Here is a 27,157-nt window from a genome sequence, read left to right on the forward strand (position 1 = left end):
CCCCCATATCGGTATCGGATAAATATACGTTCATTTTTATAGTTATCGGCCCGATAAGAAAATTTGGCCGATTTATTAAAGCCGATAAATACTTGATTATTTCCTTCAGCTGAGACTCTTCAGATGTGCACTGTTCATCATGATGGTTTTGAATTGCTTGAAATATGATTGAAATCACTTCAAAAAAGGAAAATACAGTTAATGCATGGCTGCAATCATGTAGGCTACATAAAATTATTATGAGAACATCATTATAATTGTGTGATTGGGACATGATGAGACTTGTTTTTGTTATCAGGCTCTCAAAAATTATATAAAAATCTGGATTTAGATTTATCGGCCAATATATCGGTTATCGGCTTTCAAATATAAAGAATTATCGGTATCAGCCAAAATGTACATATCGGTGCATCCCTAGAATCTATTAATGGTTTTATTTAACAGTTTCAATTGGTGCCAAAAATATCAAATACACTTTACAGTCAGTGCTGACCTTCCAGAATTAGGCAAACAAACAAAAAAAAAAGCTGTTTTTATACAACTTTAGATTCCCACTTATGACTCACCGTTTTGTCCTTGATTTCTAGTCTGCTTTCAGCTTGGTACTGAGAGAGAGAGAGAGAGAGAGAGAGAGAGAGAGAGAGAGAGAGAGAGAGAGAGAGAGAGAGAGAGAGAGAGAGAGAGAGAGAGAGAGAGAGAGAGAGAGAGAGAGAGAGAGAGAGAGAGAGAGAGAGAGAGAGAGAGAGAGTGATCAATAGAGGCTAACCGACAATAAAGTGAGACTACACAACTCACACAGGCTACATTACAGTGAGCCGAGAGCTAATGCAGCCCTGATATAAAGCTCATCAACCTCTGGGACACACCATTACATTCTCTCACTGCCAAAAAATACACAAGTGCAATTATGTAACAACACTGGAAGAAGTCCATAAGCATAATGAAGAGTAGTGAGAAGTGCTGAATCATTTCTCCATCTATGTGAACAAACACTCACAACCATTGTACAGCCAATATAGAGCTGAGATATTATGATGGTAATAGTTTTGTGCATCACCACTAAACATCCATCCATCATCCAAGTCTAAACACCAACAGATGTGAAGTGCAAACATGACGTAAAGATGTTTCCAAAAGTAACTTTTTTTTTTAAATGAGGAAAAAGGTTACCAAGAAGACCTTTAAATAAAATAAACCAAAATAATACTGAGAAATGCTGAAGATATAATTGCATGTGTGTGTCAGTCTTCACCTCTTTCATGAAACTCTTGCCCAGCCGCACGATCTTGGCGAACAGGATGGGGTCATGGGACAGGTGAGGGCCCAGGTAACACAGCATGGTGAACACGTCCCTGGAGAGGTCCTCAAAGGTTTCGGCCGGGCGAGGGGCTTGTTTGTTCCTCAGAGGCCTCATCAAACCACCTTTGGCACCTTTGGGGACCGCAGCCCTAAAGATACAGCACAGCTATAAAGATCTGCTGTCTACTCCACACCTGTGCTTGTATCTCAGCTCTGAGCCGGAAAACAGTTCACATGAGGCGTGCTTTGAGCAGTATGCAGGGGTTAAAGTGAAAACAATTCCTGAGCCTGAACTTTCGGACTTATCTTCAATGGCACCATTTATTTTCAAGTATTACAGCTGTATCTTAATGCCATCTTTTTATGAATGAAAGCCAGTATCACTCATATTATATCTACTGATGTCTCGATGAAAATGATTTCCCCCCCAAATTTTAAACATTAGGCTTCAAAAAAGATAAAAACTTTTAATTTAAGTGAACTTAAAACAATCCTCACTTAAACCCATATTAAATGTCATTTACCTGTACCATACAGAAATTGAATAAGGTTTTAAAACAGTCCGCACTGCATAAATTATAAATGAAATATAGATTAATCCTTATCAAAGCTACAAGCGTTCTTTAGTCAAGAGCAGTGAGTAATTTTCTCTGTTCTTTAGGTTAACTTTACTGGCAGACAGAATTAATGGCTCCTGTCACTTTAAGATCTGCCGCTGCTGACAGGATCTCACGCATCTCATTCTCTCACTATTTACTTCCATTTAAGATTTTATTTAACTCCTTTAAGACTGTTCTTGTGAGAATACTCGACAAAACTGACATTTTGGCATAAATGTGTGTGTTATTGTTCGTTCAAGCGCGAAAGAGAACTCGATACTGGCGCGCGTCTTTCTGTGTGTGTGTGTGTGTGTGTGTGTGTGTCAGGAGGACATTCACTGACAGCGCGATCTCTTTTGTCTTGTCGCGCATGAGTGGTTTAAAGCATTTGCGTGAATAAGAGCAATATCATAACCCTAGCTAAAGGATGACAGAAAGAACGGATGCTGCGTTAATTGCTTAAATATTTTAACACGTTAAAGCTGGACAAAAATGAATCGCATGCGAAAATAATCATTATTTCCTCACGGCCGCACGCCGGAGATCCGGCACGGTGCAGAACAACTTTAAGCCCTGAGTATGTCCCGATCGCTGTGAGGCGTGACACGTTTAGGGCCACTGTAGAAACATGTCGGCGCATTTCAATGTAAGGAGACCCGTGGTGTGTGTAGAAAGAAATGCTTATTCTAAGGTAATAAAAACATAACGGTTCATTATGTAAGGTCTTTATACACCAGTGAAAACAGTTATGTATATGATATTGCATTTCTGTCAACAGATCCTCCTAATTATTACACAATGCACCTTTAAAACAGAAACCAGAAAAATTAAAAATGGAAAATCTGGAATTTGGGGGAAAATTTTTATAAATTCTTAAAAATCACAGTAACGGTTCCCAGTTCCTTTAGAATTGAACATAAGCAAAAAAAACATTTTTGGATCTGTGATGGCAGTCTGAATGATTGAGTGATGACTGTACACGAGTGCTGTTCCAGGCCCGGGAGAGTGGACACGTGTGTGTGTGTGTGTGTGTGTGTACCTGCGGTAGAGCGGCTCCACGGTCAGGTGGAGCAGTCGGCACAGAGCGATGGCGATGGCCCTGTGGGAGGTGGCGTAGAAGGCTGGCATCTGATCCATGATGCTGTGAGCGTGCTGCCAGTCCCCGATCCTCAGCAGAGCCTCCAGCAGACCCAGCTTCTGGTTATCAGGAGGCTGACACGAGAGGGGCAACACATTAGAGGCGCGCAGGACACACACACATCATTACATGCTCTTCTGCCAGGAGGCTGAGGGATTCTTATCTTCAGAGACACACACATCTGTGTTGTTCCTTACAGCACACAAGTCACACTAATGCAGAGTCTAATTCTCCACAACAATTACTGCAAAACCTGGGTTTCACATGTTCAGTTGGAAGGGGACAAACGTTTAAACTAGGCTGCCACTAACAATGCTTTGATAATTTGTGAATTTTGTTTTTTATTCATATTTTATTTAAAGCACAAGACCACATGAAACTATAATAAACTTTAATATAAACATGCTTTGAATGTCTTGTGTTATCCACTTTTTGGATAACTTTTTTCTCATTAGTGACATCACTGACAGGTTTTTCACGCAAATTGTTCTGATTTCACTTTAATTTTACATTCTTGAAATCGGAAACGGTTGAATCTGTTTTATTCGATGTTACACGTGTTAGAGAAAAGGAGATGCTCTAATACTATTTGTAAAAAAAAATTTAAATAAAAAAAAATACATTAAATTCGCTTCATTATTTGATTAATCATCCAGACCTGGTTTAACATCTTCATTATCAATATGAAAGGATAACTTTTAAATGTCAATCAATAATAAAGCATCCTCTAAATTATCCTTGAGCAGGAATCAAGGGGTCATATCATGGAAAACACAATATTCTTGCTCTGTTGAAATAAAATAACTTTGTTGTAATATTTAGAAATAACTTTTCCATGAATATACCAGATATTGATGGCTATTATATTTCTCAATACCAAGTTCAAAACCAAAGCAAAAGTTAAATAAAATAAAATGCATACACGTTACAGATTTGGTCAGATCTCCCAAATAAGCAAATTCCATAAAACATTATTTTAATTGTAGCAATAGACAAACTAATATATATAAGAAATGATTATTGTGCTTATGCCGCATTTGGTCGCGCGCACTTTCCTTTCCTGGTGCACTTCCGTTCCTCCCTGGAAGCCCAAACTTAACATCCAAATCAGCCAAATAAGTGAGTTGTAAAAAGCCGGTTTGGTGATTATCCCTGTACACACAGTTGGTTAAGTCTTAAGTGAATGTAAACACTGAGAAAGAGCGTGTGTGTATCAGAATATTGGATCTGTGAAGCTCTTAAAGTGACAGAAGCCTAATAAACCTGCTGCAGTCTGTCATGTTAATCAAACAAATGACAGAGATATAATCACTCGCTGCTCTTGAATGACTAAACTGTAGTTTTAATAAGGATTAGTTTATATTTAATGTATTTCAGATTTAGATTTGATTACTTTATTCAAGTTCTGTTGTAGGCTGTTACTGATCTGAACACCACTGTTAGTACATCTTCCTGAAAAACAAAGCACCATTTAGTATTTTTGTTTTGTTGTATTTTTGTCAGTTTGTTTGTAATTTAGTTTCTTAGTTTTTATTGTATTGCTGGGTGTTAACTTCTCTTCTAGTCAAGTCAAGTCATCCTCATTTATATAGCGCTTTTAACAATGTAGATTGTTTCAAAGCAGCTTTACAGAGATAAACTTAATATAATTTAAGGTAACAGAGATTGGTTTGGTTTTATAGCGGTTATTGAATAATGTTATTTTCCAGCTAAAGTTAGTTTTGATTGATTCACTTCCGGTGAAATGATCATTAGTTATTAAATTAGGGGCCGCTAAGACGACACCGTTCTCTCTAAACAGACTTTAAACTGAACCTGTGATTAACGCTGATGGCGTTCACATGCGCATTAAGAGTTGATTCTATAGTTATGTGCGTTTAAATATATGTGCGCAAGTGTGTAATTCCCTACAAACCATGCCTAAACAAACTACTCGTCTTGCCTATAAATTTTGATACAGAATTTTATTTTATTTTATCACTTCTGTAACGGTTTTAAGGATTTTTACTTAAATTAATTAACCTAGCATTAGTTTTTGCTGAATTATTGATAATATTGACATTTAAAATGACTCACATCATGAAATAAGATTATATCACCCACCAATGATCGAGTTAAATAATCGTGATTTCAATATTGAGCAAAATAATCATGATTATGATTGTTCCCATAATCGAGCAGCCCTATGTACCGTATTTTCCGCACTATACAGCGCACCGGATTATAAGGCGCACCGGATTATAAGGCGCACCTTCAATGAATGACCTATTTTAGAACATTTTTCATATATAGGGCGCACCGGATTATAAGGCGCATAAGATACTGCAGTCAAACGTTTGACTGGGTTTGCGTTATGCATCCACTAGATGTCAACAAATGTCAACAAAACAGTCAGATAAAGTCAAACTTTATTAAGCGTTCTGACAACTCCGTTCACTCCCATGGTAACGTTGTTCAAACGTTAAAGGAAAACTCCGGTCAATTTTAACATTGAGCTCATTTTTTGTAAATTTGGAGAGCTGTCAGTACAGATAACAACCACAAAAACCGGTGTTGCCTACACTGTGTTATCCTCTTTTTAAAATTTGCACCCTGTTGACTTAAACGGGAAAAGTTTTAAACCTGCTTTTAGCCTCTTAACAACCTTAATGTGTCATTACAAGTGCACAGCCATGTGAGTGAACACGGTGAATCTGACTCCAGTAAATGTGAAAGATATGAATAAAAATGATGTTTATTCAGCCAGCTCACATACCCGTATTTTCTTCCTGTTTTCGGTCGAAGTCCACAGTAGGCGATTGTCGAGTGCGCGCGCGATCATTGGTAACTCAGCAACAGTGGAGACTCAGACTGTCAGCCGATGACGGTGCTGTTCTGAGAATATCAGCTCAAATGGATAGTTCATCCAGATCAGATGTTGAACACATGGAGGAGGTTTGATCGCGCGAACTCGACAATCAACTACTGTGGACTTCGGCCGAAAACAGGAAGTAAATACGGGTATGTGAGCTGGCTGAATAAAGAGATTATTCCTGCCTTCCTGAAAGCTCGGATCACAGTTGAGACTGATATATCAGCCCAGGCATCCACGATACATTGGCAGATAGTGGCGTAAGTCGCCCGGCGCTGTCTCCCCGTCTTGGTGAACGTGTGTTCACCATCCATATATAAGGCGCTCCGGATTATAAGGCGCACTGTCGTTTTTTGAGAAAATTAAAGGCTTTTAAGTGCACCTTATAGTGCGGAAAATACGGTACTTCTGAATAATGATCCGAACGTTTTTAATGTCTATCGCACAGCATTTTAAAGATCTGCATACATTCTGTATGCATCACCTGTCATTACACAGTCTAGATTTAATTTAAAGCATTAACTTAGTACACAGCATGACTAAATTGCAGCTTATCTCTGCGTCTGGAAGTGCGTTTAGTGACTCAGCCTGTCAGACGGAGCGTCCCTGAGAGCACGAGTATCTGCTGTGATCAAGCACCTGATCAGCAGAGCAAAGACATTATATAACGCTGACATTTACATGGATTTATACCATTAAATGCTAAAAAAAAAAAACTCGTCTGTGGTCTAGTGTCAACAAACTAATCTTCTGTCAATTTGGGACAGCCAGTTCATTTCTGGGAGCCAGTTGAAATCGACAAAGTATAAACACAATGTCAATAAGAAATGCATTAGGATTGAATTTATTGACAGTGATAATCATTAGCAATGGACAGAAGAAAATCTAATAGTGTATGTCAAATGATTGTAAATGCAAAATAATAGTCCTGCTATGTTTCTATGTGCTACTTTGTTGTTAAATTTATTACTTTTCAAATCAGTCACAGATTTGACACAAATTCACAGATTTTTAAATATAAAACCGTTGTAAGCACTTTGTTTTATGATCTGTCCTGACAGTGCTTACTTTTTATTTCATGAATAAATGTGATAAGTTAATATTGCTAACTGTTTCTTTGCATTATCTTGGATTTTTTCGTCAGTTCACACTGTTAGTTATTACTAACAAAAAAAAAAAAAAAAAAAAACAACAACAATTAAAGCTGCTAGCAGCATTTAGCGGTGTTCAAGCAGTTAAGGCCTTTAAGGCCGTTAAGCACAAAAACATCAAAAGACATTAAGTTTTATGTAGCAAGCATTTAAACATTGACATCATAGATGGAATAGACCATGTTTTAGCATGATTTACCATGATATACCAAATTTAGTGTGATTTTTCATGATCTACAATGTTCCAGTATGATTTACCATGAATCTAGCATGATTTACCACAGTTTACCATGATTTACCATGTTATAGGATGATTTACCATGATATACCACATTCTAGAATGATTTACCAGGATTGTAGCATGATTTACCATGATTCATCACATTGCTAGCATGATTTGCCATGATCCACCATGTAATAGTAGTTTTTACTATGATTTACCATGTTTCTATCGTGATTTACCATGATTTACCACATTGCTGCATTGATGTGAAGGGCCAATAAAAATGAAGTGATACACTCTGACAAAAAATGATTGTGTTATAATAGTTAACATGGAAAAACTGGTTTGCTTTAGTGCTTTGATTTACTGTTGAAAATCAAGTGTGTCAAAATGAGAGTGAGCCAATAAGTGGTCTTCTACTGCCCTCTGCTGGCCATTCTACTTATTAATAAAGTGTTTTCACAGGTGCTTTTGCACTCATATGTAGACATTTGATCACACACACACACACACACACACACACACACACACACACACACACACACACACACAAAGTCATTATATAAATATATTTTAATGGTCTATAAGCATTTAATGTCTTTGCAAGCTATTAATCAGATTATTCAGCATTTATTCAGAAACCTAGGACTACACACACACATTCTGTTGTAGATACAGATATTTGAACTATGTGATGGAAAAAAGAAATGTTTACTGCAATTGTCCTTCAGGATTCATATTTCTCAATGCACTACAATATTCAGTTTACCATGGTTTGTCTTAGTTTACCTTGATGTTACCTTGTTGTGACCGAATGTTACACAATAATTTATCATGATATACCACATTCTAGAATGATTCAGCAGGATTGTAGCATGATTTACTATGATTTACCACGTTGTTAGCAATTATGTGAAGTTTCAGAACAGTAAAGTGAATTGAAAGACAAAATATGATTGTGTTATTATAGTAATTGTCACATAAGGTTATTTTTTAGTGTCTGAATATATGAATGCAAAAGCACATGTGAAAAGACTATTAATAAGTATAATGTCCAGCAGAGGGTAGTAGAAGACCACTTATTGCTATAGTACCACTTTTATTTTGAACTACTTGGTTTAATCAGTATTGTGCACTAAAGCAAACCAGTCTTTCAATGTGAATACCATTATGCATGCTTACACACACACACAAACACACACACACACACAATTGTGGGTTATGATATTGTGAAAATCTCTTTTTGTGGTCCTTAAGCATTTCAGATATTTATTTGTGATGTAAAAATATTAAACTTTCTAATAAATCATTATTTAATATTATATTATAAGCATTTGTTTGTTAGCCATTGCTGAAAACTGGTTAAAAAAGATTAAAAATATCTAATGCTGTTGCTCCCTCTAGTGGACAACAGCGGTTTTACAGCCTACATAAACGGTTGAAATGAATGACAGGAAATTCGTTTTTTTTTTTTTACTTATATCTCGGGAACGAGAAAGTGAAAAAATCTGAAACTCAGAACTTAGATAGGGTTAGAGGAGCTCTGTTGATCAAGACCATCCCGGTGTTGCTGGGTGATTGGGGGCGGGAGTAATGTCCGTTTAAATGCATATCTTTGTGGGCTTATATCTCGGGAATGCCCAGGCCAAATCGCACCAAACTCAAATCGAAGCTAGATGAGGACGAGCCCTTTCCAACAAGCTCTTCCACAAGGATCTAGATGGTGTGGATCAAGAGTTACAGCCGTTTCAAGTTGGGGTTCTCACAGATTAGCGATCCGCGGGGGGGGGGGGGGGGCGCTCCCGAGCCCCGCGACGATAGATTTGGATCAAGATCCCCGAGAGGACCTTACCATCAAAATTTGAGCGCGCAGAGACTTTCCGTTTTCGAGTTATGAGTGAATTTGTACTTGGGGGGCGTGGCCCAATGTTTTACTTTCGTTTTGAGGCTTCCTGTGACAATTAATTATAGAGGCAAATTTTGTCTGATTTGTCTGAAATTTTTCAATGCCGTACAGAGTGATATTACACATGTTCTTGACCGTTTTTAAAGAAGATCTGAGCATTCATTTAAGAGATCAGCATTTACAGCCAATACAGGCAATTTACCATAGGAAATGTATGGTTTTAAAGCTTTTTGACAGTTTTAGCGCCAACTATGGTCCGATCTCCATGAAACTGTGCATGCTTCTTCACCATGTTATGACACATATGCTCACCAATTTTTGTTTAGTACTGAGTTTTTATTTATGATTTATAGGCTTTTGTGTGTATTTGACACACCCCTTTTCTAAATGACCCTGTTATAGCCATACGAAAAATGCAAAAGTTCAACTTTTTTTCAATGATTATTGATCTAGAGAGTCCAGAGAATTGTCCTAGACTGGTCTGGTTCCGATCGGGCGAAAATCCAGGGACTAGTTCGCAAAAGTAGGTTTTTAACATATTCGTGAATATTTAATGAACGATTTGATTGACAGCAATGGTTCTAGAGGCAAAGTTGTTCAACCTGAGGAGATGTATCAAATGATATGCATATTTTGGGGATGTGTGCAACACCACGTGATTACAGAGCCGTAAAACTCGTTAGCGCCAACTAGTGGCCAATTTCTTTCAAAACTCTTACAGACCTCTTTGGCCATGAGTCGAACATGCCCATCGAGTTTCGTTCCGATTGGCCTCCGTTAACCTCGTCTAATAGGTGCTCAAATTCATTGGCCGATGGCGGCCATGTTTTTTTAGTTACGCCAATTTCCTCATACACATACATGGCACCTTGGACCAAGACACTGCATACCAATTTTCAAGTCAATCGGACTAACGGTCAGGTTGTCATAGCCCCATTTAGGTTTTTTGTGTGTTATAGCGCCACCTAGTGTTAGGTCGACGCAATTTTTTTACTGTGACCTCAGATTGAACTCATACACATGTGTTCCAAGTTTGGTGAAGATATCTCATTTCTTTCTCGAGTTATAGCCATTTTAGTAAAATAGGCTCCTCCCACAACGATCATTTTACTCCCCCTAGCGACCGTGAATCGAAAATTCAACTTTTTTTCAATGAATATTGATATTCAGACTCCAGAGAACATGTATGCATTTGTCTGGTTTTGATCGGGCAAAAAACCAGGGACTAGTTCGCAAAAGTAGGTTTTTGACAAAATTCAAAATGGCGGAAAAATTTGCATACCGGAAATGAAATCGGAGATATACGTTTTGTTCTTCAGGCCTCCAGCTTTCCAATGATATAAGACACTTGAGTCTACGACATACGGTTTAGGAGTTATGAGCAGTTTCGCGCAATTGATTGCTGTAGCGCCACCTATAGGCCAATCGGGGTCATACTTTCTGAGGCTCTCCTCGATTTTTGTACTACCATCTGACAAAGTTTCAGAGCTCCAGCACTTACGGTTTGTTCTGCACGATGCGTTTTACGGCAGAAGAATAATAATAATAATAATAATAATAATAATAATAAAAATCAGTACAAATACAATAGGTTTTCAGCACTTCGTGCTTGAACACCTAATAATAACGTTCAAGCACTTGATTTCTTCAGTATGGCTTTGGAATGACATGAGCGAACAATGACCTTTTTTTTTGGGGTGGTTTACTATTCCTTTAATAGCAACACTAAACCGTGATTTCCACATATCCAATAGTGGTGCAGGAGTGACACGCTTCAGTTTAACTTAAACTACAGCAAAGATAAGTTACCTTCTCATTCTTCTCCTCTTCCTTCTCCTTTTCCTTCTCCTTGTCCTCGCTCTTTTCGGAGGGCACGACCACCATGGTGAGTTTGCGGGCGATCTGCTTGGCCTCCAGGTTCTCCCGCTTGTGCTCTTCCACGATGTTGGAGTCCAGTGGGAGGAGCTGCGTGAAGAGACACGAGTGTTTCTCAGTGTTAACATCAAACGGCATCAGATAGGGTCACTATTGAACACAAATCTCGGATTGCACCATCATGTTTCCAAGAACACAAGCTCAGTTTGTCCAGGGCTGATATTACATCTGTCATGTGTGGCTTAATTAATATTCTCCCATGATTTAACCGTGGTATTAACCCTCTGGGTTCGGCAAACGCGCCGGCGAGTTTTGCTCGATTTTTTTCACATAGCAGCAAAACAGACTTAAAATAAATTTTTGGTCATACAGACTTAAGAAATATGAAAAAATAAACTGTTAAATGTCTACTTTTTTATGTGTCCACTTACAATCGAAATAGAACATTGTGCTTTTGTAAAATAAAGAAAATAAACAGGGTGTGCTTTCTGGCTCTCCGTGAACTTTTTTTTTTTGCACGTCTATAAACTTAAAACTTAGCGAATACTATTCACCCAGGTATGAGCGGTATATCTTTATAATCATTTAAGTGTACTTGAAGAGTTTGGTTCCAAAACGCAATAAATCCATTTAGATTAATTTGAGTAAAAATGTGTTTTCTTTACCAAGAAAGTGGAAAGATGAAAACCACTATTTTCTGTTTCAAACTTTCACATAGCATTTGTAGGTCATAATAACAAAAAAAATGTAAATCCAGGTTTTGATTTTCAAAGATTATAAAAACTGATTATTTTTTCCCCAAAATGCAATAAATCTTTTTTTTTATTATTTTTTTTTTTAATGCAATTAATCCATTGAATCAATATAAAAGTTTTTTTTTTTTCATATTGAAACTGTTGAAAATACACAACAACGTAAGTTTATTAGTATAATATTTTTATTAAGAACTGTAGAGAAGATTGAAAACATTTTTCCTCCTCCCGAGTGCCTCATCTTCTTAATCTCCTAACGTAAATGATTCCATTTCGATGCCTTACGGGTCTTACCCACCGCAGAAACAACCACAGGTTCATCAATGCCGTCAAAATTATTCATTTTTTTGTTTGTTTGTTGATCGAAAAGTACAAAATAGATAAGAAAAACTAGGAAGCCGGGTGTATTTAAGGCGCTGCCGTTGCTCTTTACATTGGGTGGAATGGTGCGTTGTGATTGGCTGAGAGCGGATATATCGCATTCTGCAGAGAAGGGAGACTGGCGTTTGTCGCGGTTTGAAAAGAAAGGGAGAAAACATGACAGAATAACATGGCAGATTTCACATTTTACTTAAAATTAAACATTGACTTTTCAATACCAACCAGATACAATACTGATTTTTGCAGAAACTTTTTTTTTTTTTTTTAAATGGCGTTTATTGCGTTTTGGAACCAAACCCTTCACTTTTAAATGGTCTTATTCAAAACTAAAACAAATATTCTCTGTTTATGTAATCTATGTAAAAAGAGAGAGGTGTCAGTCGTTCTCATTTCAGCTCATTATCTGTTAATGTGACCACGCCCACAGAGAGCGCGCGCTATTCAAACGCAAATGATCTGAGGCGAAACATGCAAACCTGTGAACGCCCACATCAACTCGATAAAACACACCAAGTTTAATCAGATTAATGTACTATGTCGTCTTGCGAGGCTGTGAGGAATAATCCAGGGAAATTTACCTCAGAAGTGCTGGTTTCACTTCGAGGAGCAACGGATCCAGTTGAGGATTGCGAATAGTAAGTTATTTATTCTTAAGTGCTTTGTTCTAATCGCGATAAGGAATAGTGCCTGTAAACCGCAAAAAACTAAATATGAATCGCGTTTCTGTGTGTGAACTAATGAACGGCACAGATGCGCACTGTTGTTTACTATGTTACAAACGAAATATGAAAGACAACATTTCGTTGACTAGTTTTGGATAGATAATAAAGTTTTTACTGTAAAATAGACAAATAAGCTTTTGTTAGCCAGTTTCTGCTCATATGTTAAATATATAGTATGTTTTGTCAAAAATAAACTCAAGATGTTATTATAGTGTTTGTTCCAATGTAGGCTATATTCAAACTAATGAATCCTTAACTTTGAAATATGTATGATAACATGTAGCCTATACTTTTAAAAAAGAAAGATTACACTTGAAATATTGTTAGAATTGTAATTGTTGTTGATTTACATGAACACTTTTTAATAAAATAGCAAAAAATATTTTTACAAGGTAGATATACCCAATATAAGTCTTCTCATTAAATTATTTATTATTGTTTTTTATTAGTGACACATTTGGGGAGAGGATATACTCCAAAACTTTCTGAAAGTACAGTATGAGAATTAACTGCACAATTACTAGCAATGTTTACCTTGGATATTATACAATTTGCATGTATATTTTTTTTGGGGGGAAAAGACATTTTTTTTCCCAAGATGTTTCCAACTCTAACTTTGAACCAATTCTGTAGAATGGCCCATATGGCCTATTTGAACAGGATTTGTTTCCAACTATGACTATGTACTAAAAACTTTTGACTGCTTTTGACTTTCATTTATATTTGGAGATATATATATATATATATTGTCCTCGCATTCTTTCTTGTGACACACCTGTGCGATGGGGTTATTATGCAGGTCATTGTCTTAGGTGTGATTCACGCCCCCACGCATATTGCCTTTCCAAACAAAAAGTGTCTTACAAAATTTAAATCAGTGTATTGTTTTATGTGAATGATTAGGCAGGATGATTTTCAGATCATTTTGAAGAAAGCTCTAGGTGACTAGATCCATCAGTCAAAAGTATTTTTGACAAATATTTAGTCTGTGTTTTGTGGCCTTATTTCAGAAACTTAATTTTTTTTTCAATAACCATGCATAAACAATATTCTCTCAAAGATACAAACATGAACATACATGTTGCTCACATATTATGGTAGCCATGTTTGTGCTAAATAGAGTGTAATTTCACCTGTGCCATTGATATGTTTATAAGCAACTGAAAAAAGCACAAATGTCAGGGCATGTCAAAACATCTCAAGGACCCCAAAAACACCTTAGACCCCAGAGGGTTAAAGCGAGCCACCATATTGTGTATTTCTGTTGCAGATTTTGCAACTGTATTTCTCTCTCTGGATATGAAATGTGAATATCTAAATGGCATTAACTCAAGCATGACGTCAAGCTGGCACTATGTTGTAAGCTGCTCTATTATGAGCGTGATGCTCCAGATACTTGTAGGTCCCACCATCAAATATTCAATCTTGTCCACATTATAATACCATGTGTAAATAGAGTCAAAGTGCATCTGTAATTCTAATAAGCAGAATTATGTGTTTAAACTACCTAAAAGGATGGCATTTGCTGCCTGTTCTCTTCAAAAGGACAATTTTGAATCCCATTAAGACAGAAAAAGAAGATGCGGCTATCGTACAGTATGAAAAAAGTTCATGACATCTTTCTCCCAAGAGCACAGATTAGGGGAAAAACATGAAGCGACTCGTACACGGAAATGCATTTAAATGCAGTTGTCACTCCTGAAACATTGCAGTGTGTATGTGGCCGTTGGTCTACAATTACAAACCTTACCAAAAGTCTAGTATGGTCACATTTGTATAGTTTCAGTAGTTTTTAAGCTGATGTACGGCATGATTGTTCCACTCACATGAGCGTAGAGGTCTTCAAGAGCGATGAGGTTGTGTTGAAGAAGAGCCGCAGCGATGTGGTATAGAGATGATGGCGTTTCTCCATTCGGCTCCTGTGGACACACACACACACACACAAGCCAGATCAACATGACTACAGACAGGGATCTCTTTTAGGAGCAGGGCGGACAAATACAGGTGTGCAAAATAATGCTCAAGTTTATCTACTTCTGTACATTTTAATAAAAGTTCAGTCAGAAAATCATACTTGACGAAGCAGTCATCTTGTATGAATCAGTGAATATTACAGCACAATGATATGAATTAAAACTAAAGGGAGAGTTATTAGAATAGTTGCCATGCCAACTGATATATCCTGCACTGCAATGACGAACACTCAGACACAACGACTGGGGAAAAATCTCAGAAATATCTCAACACTGGCTGTGCTTTAAAACCCAGTAATGTGCCTAACTTACTGACTAAAAATGTAAATGCATATATGAGAGCCAAACCAGGGTCAGAAATTATTTTTCCCATTAAGGGGCTTTTAAAGCTTGTAAAGGCAATTTTTATAATTACTTCATTAATTATATCTGTGTTGTGTTTTTGGTCTACTGTAGACTGCTACAAAAAAAAAAAAAAAAAAAAAAATATATATATATATATATATATATTTTTTTTTTTTTTTTTTTTTTTTTTTTAAGCCATCTTTACACTGCAGAGAAACTGCATCTGACAAGGCATTTATGATTATGTATTGGTTATCTGCACTCTTTCACCTAAAAAGCTCAAAAGAAGAGAATGTCAACTCATATGCATGGTTCATTTTACCTAATCTAGTTTCCTGATTTATTACAGGCTCTACATTATGAAAACAGGCCAAACAAGAAACTTGTAAAAAATAAAACATAATATTCATAATAGTAATTCCAATATGTCCCAATTACAGCATAAAAGACTGTATTGTCACACATTGTGTATTGTATTGCATTTCAACAATCGCAAATATAGTCGAGAGATTATTAACATAATATAGCATGTTAATATAGTCAGTTATCGTTTAATGACCTTGGTGTCATCGTCTCATCCTAGTCATGGAAAAAGGTCAATGACGAACATTTTGTCGTCTTACTTTTGGTTAGCGAAATGAACACTACTGTGTGTTTAATTGTAATGCAAGAGAAATGTGTGGGTTTGCATTGGTGTGGGACTCTACCTGGTGAAACTTGAACTTGAAGCCGAGCATGTGGCAGAGGGTCTGGTGCTCGCACATGTAGGACTTGATCAGGGGGATGAAGAACTCATCGTGGTCCGAGCGACACTCGTACACCTCTAAGATGATGTCCAGCACTCGGTTCGGGTCCAGGTTGAAGCATCCTGAGGACACACCACTGCGTCACCTCATGATCTCAATGACAGTTATGACACACACACACAACAGCTGTAATTATGACAGCTGGTTTGAGCTCACTCAACGGATCAAAACTTCAGTTCTGGGCTGCAGTCCCAGTCATTATCAGGCCTCAGCAGAGACGGCCCAGTGACCCGGGGCAAGAGTCAGAGTTTCATCTGTCGTCTACCCTAACGGGTTACACTACATGTGTTTTTATTAGTGATGGGTCAATAACACTTTCTGTCCGATACAGATACTGCAACATCTGCCAATACTGGTGCTAATCAGTTTAAAACACCTAGTCTTCATTACCTTGCTAACTACACACTGTACTGTTTTCTCTTTATTTATAATGAAGCAAACAAATTAGGTTATTAGGGCTATTAGGTACAGTACATAGCAAATATGTACAGTACCATGTACGGGAGGGGGGATTTTTTGGTGGTGTCAATATATTTTACACCACCTTTTACACCATAAGCAATATTTTCAGATTTTACATACTTAAATCTTTATATTGGTGTTATTTATTTATATAAAGAGAAATTGTATTATCTTATTAAATGTATTCATCATCTTTCATGTCAAATTCTTACATTTGATCAATAAATTCAGTTATAATAATAAGACACTATAGGGCTGTTACCCATCAAATTAAATAATTCGCACTGCAAGATTACAACTACAATAAATAATGTTATGAGATTGATTATGGAGCTCGAAATGTGTCTTTATTACATGCGAGAAAATAAATGATCTGAGAGAAAAAATAATATTTGAGAGAAAAAGTTCTCATAACAATAGCAAAAAATAATATTTGAGACTAAAAAAAGTTGAGAGAAAGTATTTTCTCATAGAACATAAAAATATATAAATTTGATTTTTTTTTTTTTTTTTTTTTTAAGAAAAAAAATCTCTCTCAAAATACTTTGAAAAAAATCTTAAATATATATTTTTTGCTATCAGTGTGAAAACATTTTCTCAACAAAAAAAAGTGTCTCTCTCAAACCGCTTTTCTTTGCTCTCAATCCAATTTTTTGCTCTTGTGTCAGGATTTTGCTTTCGCTGTGAAGATTGTGTCATGGGCGGGGCCACGTTCTTTTTTTTCCTATTGGAACGTTCTGTTATCGTTAGGCGTGAGGCCAGGCAGCGAAGCAAGTGCATTCTGGGAGTTGTTGTCTTTCATCCACATAAGCCAAAAATACATTTTCTGGCTTTTCTCAGTCTAAAAAGCTCCAAATTCAAAAATAATTTCACATTTCTTCTACATAAATGACCCATTTTAAATACACATTCATCTTTCCAGGGGTGAAGTATCCATTTAATGATTTTTTGTTGTGCTGTGAGCCGAACAAGGCTATCGGTTCACAGCGATCTGAGTGACTGTCACGCATCATTAGACCGCCAAAAAGATCACAACAGCTCGAAAGACGTCTATGCTCTCACTCCAGTCTAATTAGCACATTCACAATTATTACATAGATTAGCGATATTTCAAAGATAGGCTCTATGCACGATCGCTTCCGTGTTTTGTCTCAGCCCGCCCAGCTACATCCGGTGCTGCGTCGGAAGCCGTTTTTGCATTAGGTGGAGATAATGGCAAATTACACTCGCTGTTTACAAGAACTTCCAGCGGTTAACGTGAATGATGTTAAAGGGGTGGTATAATGCCCTTTTCACAAGATGTAAAATAAGTCTTTGATGTCCTCAGTTTTAGCTCAAAATACCCCACAGATATTTTTACATAGCATGTTAAATTTGTCCCTTTTTGAGGGCGAGCAAAAACGCAGCGTTTCTGTGCCTGTCCCTTTAAATGCAAATGAGCTGCTGCTCCCGGCACAGGGGGCGGAGCTACAACAGCTTGTGTCTTTTTACCTCACACACACACACGCACTGAACATTTCAAAAACTTGTAGTCTTTTAAGTTCAAACTGGAGTCAGACAAAGATGGAGAGACTTAAGAAGAAGTGACAACATGTAGAATGCAACAGGACATTTCTGAATATGTAGCTATATCTATTCTGTCATGATAATCTATAAATCGTGTTTCTGGGGGCGGGGTTTATGTAAATTCTAGGGTTAGTGATGTCACTAACCCGGGAGGAATGTCGTGTAGTTCCTACCAGCCGTTTGTTGTAGTCCTTAAAAAGCCATTTCTTTAAAAGAAAATATCTCCCTTTGCTTTGAACTTTGAGCGTTGTGACTTTGCAGATGTTGTTTATGCCTAAACAGCAACATTACACACTAACTAAAGTTAGAAAAATTAAATCAATCAACCACCCCTTTAACAATATTGTGAGGCAGTTAGCGGTCACACATAAGAGTAAGAAAGAGAAGGGCATTAAATTATATATTTCCAGCTACATCGACAACTTTGAGGGCGAGTAATCTCTCATATCATGTGAAATCCGACTAGCGAAATCGGTGTCTCGTTTCTGAGAAAATGAATTTTATTAAAGTTTGGCCGCTAGTACACTTCGCTATGCGGAGGTAAAGACACTGGCTGAGATTATACCGGAAATACGTCAGCAGCGTTCGTGCATAGAGCCTATTTAGATATATTGTGCAGCCCTCATCATCATCATCATCATCATGTTTATCTGACGGCTGATCAGGAAAGGTGATGCGGTGTGTACCATACCTATTAACGACTTGATGTTCTCCAGGACGACGTGGCTGGTGAGACTCCCGGTCAGATCCTGTCCGAGCTCCGTGATCAGCTTAGCGTAACCTTCATTCTCCTCACGCAACAAATTGAACTTCTGCTGTTTGTAACTACAGAGTGAAAGAGGGATGGTTACACCGTGACGGAACAATAACTTCATGCAATCATCTCAAAATAACGAAGCACATCAGAGCTGAGGTCTGGTGGTCACGGGCCCTCGGAAGACGACATGAAACCAATCACTGCATCCCAACATGCGTCGCTCAAAGAAGCGGCGTGTGCTGTGGGCAGAGCGAGGGCGTTCAGGGCAGAGAGCACCGCAATCTTGAGCAAACTCATTTAGAAAGACCTACACCGAGGCATGAAATTAATCACCATCAGGGGAGTTCAGCCTATGCCTTTCATTTACAGCAGAATGAGGCTGGGGACATTCACAACAACATGCTGAATGTGCAGAAAGTGTCTGAAAGAGAACAATATGAGCTCAAAGTGTTTTATACCCAGTGACTAGGGGTGTAACGGTACATGTATTCGTATTGAACTGTTTCGGTTCGAGGCTTCCGGTTCGGTACGCATACAAACCGAACATTCCTTGGACCATTTTTCCTGCCGACAAAATTCACGCTGGCGCGATCACCACAACGTTGCGCAACATCAAATGGCAAGTAGGGCTGCACGTTTTCAAGTTTTTCATTAACCGTTAACCGAGGCCCTTAGCGGTTAATACTCGGTTAACCATAGTGTGCGCGCCGCAACCCCGAGATACAGACACACGATTAAGGGGTAGTTCATTTTTAACACCTTAAATAACTGGTTGGACCACATTTGAAACGAAATTAATTTATAGAAATAAAACGCAGTGGTAAGGACAGAGCAGTTATGGTGTGTTCACACCGAACGCGAATTTAATTATATGCGCGAGTGATTACATACAAAGTCAATGCAAAGACGCGAATAGACGCATCATTCGCGCCGGGCGTTGCGAATGACGCGAATTGGGCGACGCGTTTGCCGCGAATGTCTTCCGCGCAAGTTGAAAAATTTGAACTCGAGCGAATGTTCAAGCTAGACGCGATAGACGCGTAACGTTATTTGACGCTCTATTCGCGTTCGGTGTGAACACACCAGACCATAATGATGCCCGGGTGTTGGCTGTTGAGATGGTACAACAACGAGGTTGTACTTTAAGTATATCTAAGCACTGCATTGCAATACTTGCATTTTGCCCCGTCATTCTCGATTTTAAAGTGCTCCCACGCTGTGCTTTTGTATTGATTTTGTATTTGTATTGTAAAAATGTATTACAACTAAATTCAATGCACGCCATTGACGCCACTTAACCGAGCAAAATGTTTCACTCGGTTAAGCAATTTTTAACGGTTAATCGGTTAACCATGGACACCCCTAATGGCAAGCGTAATGAAACTGCGCTACTCATTATATTGTGCTTCACGGATCGTTTATCAGTTCGGACCAGCAACATCTGTGCAGCGTGAGCCGATCTCGATCAAGCGACACTGTTACTACACAGCGCTAAGAGATCCAGTGAAGAAAACATTTGAATTCGCCACTGAAGTAATAACATCGCTGCGATATCTAGTGAGAAGCATTCACATTTCTCCGTTATTAACCGTAGATCTCTATTAGATCAAACAGCGCTGACGTGGACACCAGGAGAAATATTGTGCCGTGAATGAACAAGTAATACTTTACGTCCACAGACCAGCAACATTCACCATGGATTTAATGTAGTAACACTCACTGTAACCAGTTTGGCTGGAATAGTGAAATGCTTTCACATCTTTTTCCAGCACTTCAAAACTCAAATATTATATAAATAAATAAATATATGAAGAGTTCAGATGCAAAAGCCTCTAAGTGCCATTTGAAATTTTCAAGCTTGTATATTTAAGTTCAGTAATTTCACTCAAATGACAATTAATAGGTAATCTTCATTGCCATTTGAGTGAAATTACTGAACTTAAATATACAAGCTTGATAAAAATGATCATTCTAGAAGAAAATTTCAAATGGCTTTTGCATCTGAACTCTTCATATATTTAAATGTTATTTTTAATGTGATGACCAAAACATTGTTCATCCTTCAAAGATGACACCCATTTATAAACCTGAAAGTTTCAAGATGTAGGAAAACTCACACTTATTTAAAAAATATTTTTTATTTTAACAAATAGGAAATTTCTCTGGCATTTCTTACTTTATGCTGAATCGAAAACGTACCCGAACCGTGATTGTTGTGTACCGTTACACCCCTACTTCAGTGACTAAATCTAAAAGCTCGACTGACATCTGAACTCAACAGAGGTCGAACTCTGCGCTTCAGATGCAAATGATCAGGAACTAAAGAAGTTATTCAAGTTGCTTTAATGTGAGGTTGTCCAAACTCTAGGGGAAACTACAGTCCCATGCTGCACTGCGAATGATATAATGGAATTAAAAATGATGGATAAATATAAAAATATTGATGACAATTTACCGGTAGATTATGTACATACAGGTGAAACTCGAAAAATTAGAATATCGTGCAAAAGTTCATTTATTTCAGTAATTCAACTTAAAAGGGGAAACTAATGTATTATAGACTCATTACATGCAAAGTGAGATATTTCAAGCCTTTATTTGTTATAATTATGATGCAATTACATTAATTATGGCTTACAGCTTATGAAAACCCCAAATTCAAAATTAGAATATTGTGAAAAAGTTCTCATAGCTTTAAGACATAATCATCCAAATTAAAATTTAATTACATCAAAATTATAACAAATAAAGGCTTGAAATATCTCACTTTGCATGCACAGGGAGACTAACTCTTGTACTATTCGCAGTGCATCATGGGAGTGGGCGTGCTCTAAAGAGCCTGTTTGGTGTGATTTACTAGTTTCAACTCTCTGATTGGTAGAGATTTCTCATAAATCAGAATCATGGGTAATGTAGTTTCTACACCAGGAGTTCTGCTGTAAACATGATTACATCAAAAATAAGTTGAAAGTGCTGGCTGATGATGTAATCAAAACCATCGATTAACTACTGTACCTCACAGTATGTCAGTCTTTAAATGTTTATGCGCTATTGTTAAAAATCAATTCCCCTATGGAGAAAATGAATGGGTTTTTACTTCTAGATCCAGACTGTTACACTCTATAGTAGATATGTAGGACTACATCAAATCCATTTCATTTTTTTTTTCCAAATGCTTTTTTATTTAATTTTTTATTTATTTTTTTTAAAGCTGTTTTTTCCATTTTAATTTTCCTGGGGTTCTGGGCTTTTTTTTCTCGTTTAATTTTTTCTGGACTCTGATTTAATGGTTAAATTCAATTTTAGTCATCAAAAATCATGTCCAAATAATTGAAATCACAAAACAATTTTTAACAACAATTTATTAAAAGTTAAACAAACATTTTTTTTTATAAAAGCTCTATAAAAAGTTGGTTTTTTTCTCTCTAAAAATTACATTTTTTCTTCCCCTGACTTCTATAAAATGACTTTGAGAGGTACATTCTACTGTACAATAGAAATACAGCATTGGTCAAAAGTGATGCCCAGTCCAAGGAAATGTACAACTTCACCCTTTATCTAAATATTCTTAACAATCTGTTAAAGATTTAGTAAGCATATTGCGCCATTTTATTGCGCCGTTATTCTCGTTGTATTAATGATAACGCAATGAAACATGCCAAATTGTGTGGACATAATTTTTAGCCAGGCTGTCATACAAACAATTTATGAACACATTCAAAATCAAGAGAGAACCAAAAAAAAATTAATAATTGATTATGTTGCAGTCAGTGTATAGTTTTTGCTGTCAGCTTTTTTTTTTTTTTGCATAGTGAAATAAAACCTGTAGCTTACCCCTTTTTTGTTAAATATTTTGTCAGATAAATAACTTGAAAGCTTAACCAAGTTTAGTGTTTTGTTCTACCCTCATATTTTGATGGTTAAATCAAACTTGTAGGGTTATTAAAAACAATTACTGAACATTTATTTTGACGTCTCATGAAGACCTTTGAGCTTCTGTGTGCATCTGATGATGGTTTTAGAGATTCATTCATACGTGCAGACTTTACATTTTAAACTATTTGCGATTCAGTATTCACGTACACTAGTTCATAAAGTGATTTGATTAGGAGTACAGCCCAACTTTTGACTTCATCCAAAACTTGCCAAAATTTCCCGTCTTGTGGAAATCACAGGCCCTACATATGGCTCAAATTCATATCTATGTCCTGTAAATCCAAATATCTCTCAAAACCTTACAAGCTTCCTATTTAGAAATCATTTTTTACAAATGCAAAGAAATCTAAGCAATCTTGAGTTTGAGAGGATCGAGGCTGCAATGCCCATGTTGTCTCGGTAGGCAGCACATTAAAGAGTAGTGCCCTGCTGATGGTATAGGCAAGAGACACACTACTTTGAGACATTCAATGCTAATCTAGCTAGGCAACACATTAGGGATGTAGTAGGGGTGTCACAATATATCACAACGTTAGCCTCATAGCATAAGTGCCTTAGACATATTTCAAATAAACATGACTTAGGCAATTATGCTATGAGGCTAACGCATCAATATGTATCATGTATAGTTCACACAAAATGAAAATTTCAAAAAATCAAGTTTTCAGAGTTTTAGTGTCAGTTCTACATTAAACTACTATATATAATGTTGAATATAATGAGGGAATATTGTTTGTCCTGATAATGCCAGATGTCTGATGTTACCAGTAAAAAGTGGCTTATATTATTTTAAATATATCTAGTCAGTGACAGCACAAGCATATTCATCTACAATAATCCAGTATTTTCATCTTCAGAATCATGATTATTGTTATTCTGGTGTCTCTATTGTCCTGTGCTTTGGGTTTCCAGCACCGAGTCCAAGACTATTCATTTACACACACAATGTAACACCAAATTTACCATTTTAATCAACTGTACATTTTGTGTTAACCTTTTATCACGTCTTACAGTATCGCAATAATATAATATCGTGAGTTCAGTCTCGTGATACGTGTCGAATCGTGACATGAGGGTCTCGTTACACCCCTAGTGTTTAGGTCACACCCCCATTCACAGGGAAAGATGCAATCAGTGGCGTTTAACACGGTCGGAACAGCAGAAAACGTGACTCACAATAGTTTGGTCTTGATTTTGACAATCTTCTGGTTGAACTGTTGAGCCTGTTTGATCAGTCCCAGAGACTCGAGCGTTTCTGGATCCAGTCTCTCTTTCAGCACACCATCAGGGACACAGATCTGAAGCACAACACACAGACAATGCCGTTAATTAGACACTCGTCACCAAACCAGCTGTGGAAGCTCTATCGTGAGGACACGGCCAGAATTAAACTCGGCAAAACACTAGAATAATATCCCAGCATCCGTGAGTATAACACTGCCCACATCCAACCTCAACGGCCTTCAGCTAGACTTACATAACACAGCATAACAAACCTGTATTTGCATACTAATCAGGCGTACAGCGCTTTAAATGAAGACAGGTCTCGATGAGTCACCCGACTGCCATTATAAAGCCATCCCATCTCAAACTCACTGTGTTCTGCTGCAATACACACGCTTTGAGGCCTAGCCGGAGTCTCGTAGAGATCCTTCAGTGCTGGAGGTTTGTTCACGGGAGGACAGCGGCCCTTAAGCTTTCATTTTTCACTAGAGGACCGGATTTGGGCCACTCGATACTGTAATGCAGCTAATCGTCAGAGTCAGGGGATCGGCCACACACTTGCGTATGCACAGAACCAAAAATCAAAAGAGCATTTCCTCAAGCGCAGTGTGAGGGAGAAGAGCTGCGTCTCGAAGCGCATTACTGCCACACTGTGGCCATGAGGACCGGCACAGGCTGCTCTACTCAAACACTGCAGTAACACTAGCAATATTAATACTAATACGAATAATTATTATAAAACTAGATTTTTTTAAGGAATAATCACTTTTTTCTTCCATATTTTAATTTGAACAGTAAAGCTCTGTTGTGTGGCACTAATGCACTAAAGCATAGCATTAATTCCATATGATTAAAAGATTAGTTCAATTTATGTTTTATGTTTTCAGTTGATTGCCAGAGAAATTAAAAAGGGCCTTGTTTATGTTGGGCCCTAAAAATTTATTTTACGAATTCAAATAATCAGAAATGCTTTTTGATTATTAAAATGTAATTAAACCATTCAAATGGAATCCAGATCACGTAAAACAGAAAACATAGATTTCTTTTTGGTTTGTTTTTTGAACAGAATTTGAGAAAGAAAAAAGAGAGCATATTTCATAGGGCCCTTAATATGTAATTTTTGTTAACCTTTTAATAAATTGTTGTTAAAATGTGTAAGCTTCATGGTTTCAATTAATTAGACATGCATTTTGATTACTACAATTTAATTTAACCATTAAAATAGTCAAAAAATAAAAACTGAATTTGGGAAAACATCTAATGGATTTCATAGGCCCCTATGCAACATTAAAGAGACCCACACATCTCAAACAACCCAAACATCTCAAACGACCCACACATCTCAAACAACCCAAACATCTCAAACGACCCAAACATCTCAAACAACACAACCCAAACATCTCAAACAACCCAACCCAAACATCACACACGACCCAAACATCACACACGACCCAAACATCACACACGACCCAAACATCTCACACGACCCAAACATCACACACGACCCAAACATCACACACGACCCAAACATCACACACGACCCAAACATCTCAAACGACCCAAACATCTCAAACGACCCACACATCTCAAACGACCCAAACATCTCAAACGACCCATACATCTCAAACGACCCAAACATCTCAAACAACACAACCCAAACATCTCAAACAACCCAACCCAAACATCTCACACGACCCAAACATCACACACGACCCAAACATCTCAAACGACCCACACATCTCAAACGACCCAAACATCTCAAACGACCCACACATCTCACACGACCCAAACATCTCAAACGACCCAAACATCTCAAACAACACAACCCAAACATATCACACGACCCAAACATCTCACACGACCCAAACATCACACACGACCCATCACACACGACCCAAACATCACACACGACCCAAACATCTCAAACAACACAACCCAAACATATCACACGACCCAAACATCTCACACGACCCAAACATCACACACGACCCATCACACACGACCCAAACATCACACACGACCCAAACATCTCAAACAACACAACCCAAACATATCACACGACCCAAACATCTCACACGACCCAAACATCACACACGACCCAAACATCTCAAACAACACAACCCAAACATATCACACGACCCAAACATCTCACACGACCCAAACATCTCAAACAACACGACCCAAACATCTCACACGACCCAAACATCACACACGACCCAAACATCACACACGACCCACACATCTCAAACGACCCACACATCTCAAACGACCCACACATCTCAAACGACCCACACATCTCAAACGACCCAAACATCTCAAACGACCCACACATCTCAAACGACCCACACATCTCAAACGACCCACACATCTCAAACGACCCACACATCTCAAACGACCCACACATCTCAAACGACCCACACATCTCACACGACTAGGGATGTGAATTTCTGCCAAAAATGACATTCGAAAATCGAGGAGCAAAAGTCGATTATCGTTCGAAAATCAAAAAAAAAAAAAAAAAAAAACGCACACTCACAATGACAGAAAGGGAGGCCAATTTCATCTTTAGCGATTTGACATCAAACAAACTGTTTATTATTCGAACAATTAACATGTTTTCGTCGGGGTTTTTTTAACATACCAGTAGTTAACATATAGAAAAAAACAATAAGCAGGACAGTCCGTTTTTGCATCGCCAAACCAGATGCTCGTTAGATAAAAAAAAATAATGTCATAATGATTTTATGCAAACCTGCCTTGTTACTGCAAAAGCCTACTTTTTAAACAAATTAGTTTCAATCAAAACTATTCGTGTGATGCCACTGCGCAATACACACACACACACACACACACATTACCGCGGGATGGCGGGTGTTCATTTCATAAACTGTGGACAATGGTAGCTTATTTAATGTAGCCTATAAATGAATGTATTGTCCAAAAAACGGATAATGTCATCATACTTGTAGTGCTATCGTCGAGTAATAATCTGTTTGGTTGTAAAATGTATTACCTGAATGAAATGAACTAGAATGTATCGTCCTGTGGAATCATTCATTCACAGACATCATACGAAGATGTTCAACTAGATCTTCATCGCTGGCAAAAATATGATGCATTTGCAGATTTGCTTTCACTAGACTAGACTGTAGATCGGCCACTTCATCCAACGCTCTTGATGCTCTTAAATC

The 27,157-nt window shown here is 37.5% G+C and overlaps 1 protein-coding gene across 5 annotated transcripts in view; it reads right to left on the reverse strand.

Moving 5' to 3' along the window:
* thoc2 (THO complex 2) overlaps window positions 1-27,157 on the reverse strand; it is a 154,980-nt gene that overhangs the window by 101,095 nt on the left and 26,728 nt on the right. For all 5 annotated transcript variants that reach the window (XM_056265206.1, XM_056265204.1, XM_056265205.1 and 2 more), the window contains exons 6-13: window positions 23,919-24,040; window positions 18,741-18,874; window positions 15,923-16,083; window positions 14,724-14,816; window positions 10,977-11,132; window positions 2,938-3,110; window positions 1,253-1,448; window positions 567-605 (exon numbers count right to left, since the gene is read on the reverse strand). In XM_056265206.1, the coding sequence (XP_056121181.1) occupies window positions 567-605; window positions 1,253-1,448; window positions 2,938-3,110; window positions 10,977-11,132; window positions 14,724-14,816; window positions 15,923-16,083; window positions 18,741-18,874; window positions 23,919-24,040 (1,074 nt within the window). The remainder of the gene's footprint in view (window positions 1-566; window positions 606-1,252; window positions 1,449-2,937; window positions 3,111-10,976; window positions 11,133-14,723; window positions 14,817-15,922; window positions 16,084-18,740; window positions 18,875-23,918; window positions 24,041-27,157) is intronic.

This window comes from Rhinichthys klamathensis, unplaced genomic scaffold (genome assembly GCF_029890125.1).
Source record: "Rhinichthys klamathensis goyatoka isolate OS25496 unplaced genomic scaffold, OSU_Roscu_1.1 h1tg000230l_1, whole genome shotgun sequence".
In the NCBI taxonomy this organism is placed as follows: Eukaryota; Metazoa; Chordata; class Actinopteri; order Cypriniformes; family Leuciscidae; genus Rhinichthys; species Rhinichthys klamathensis.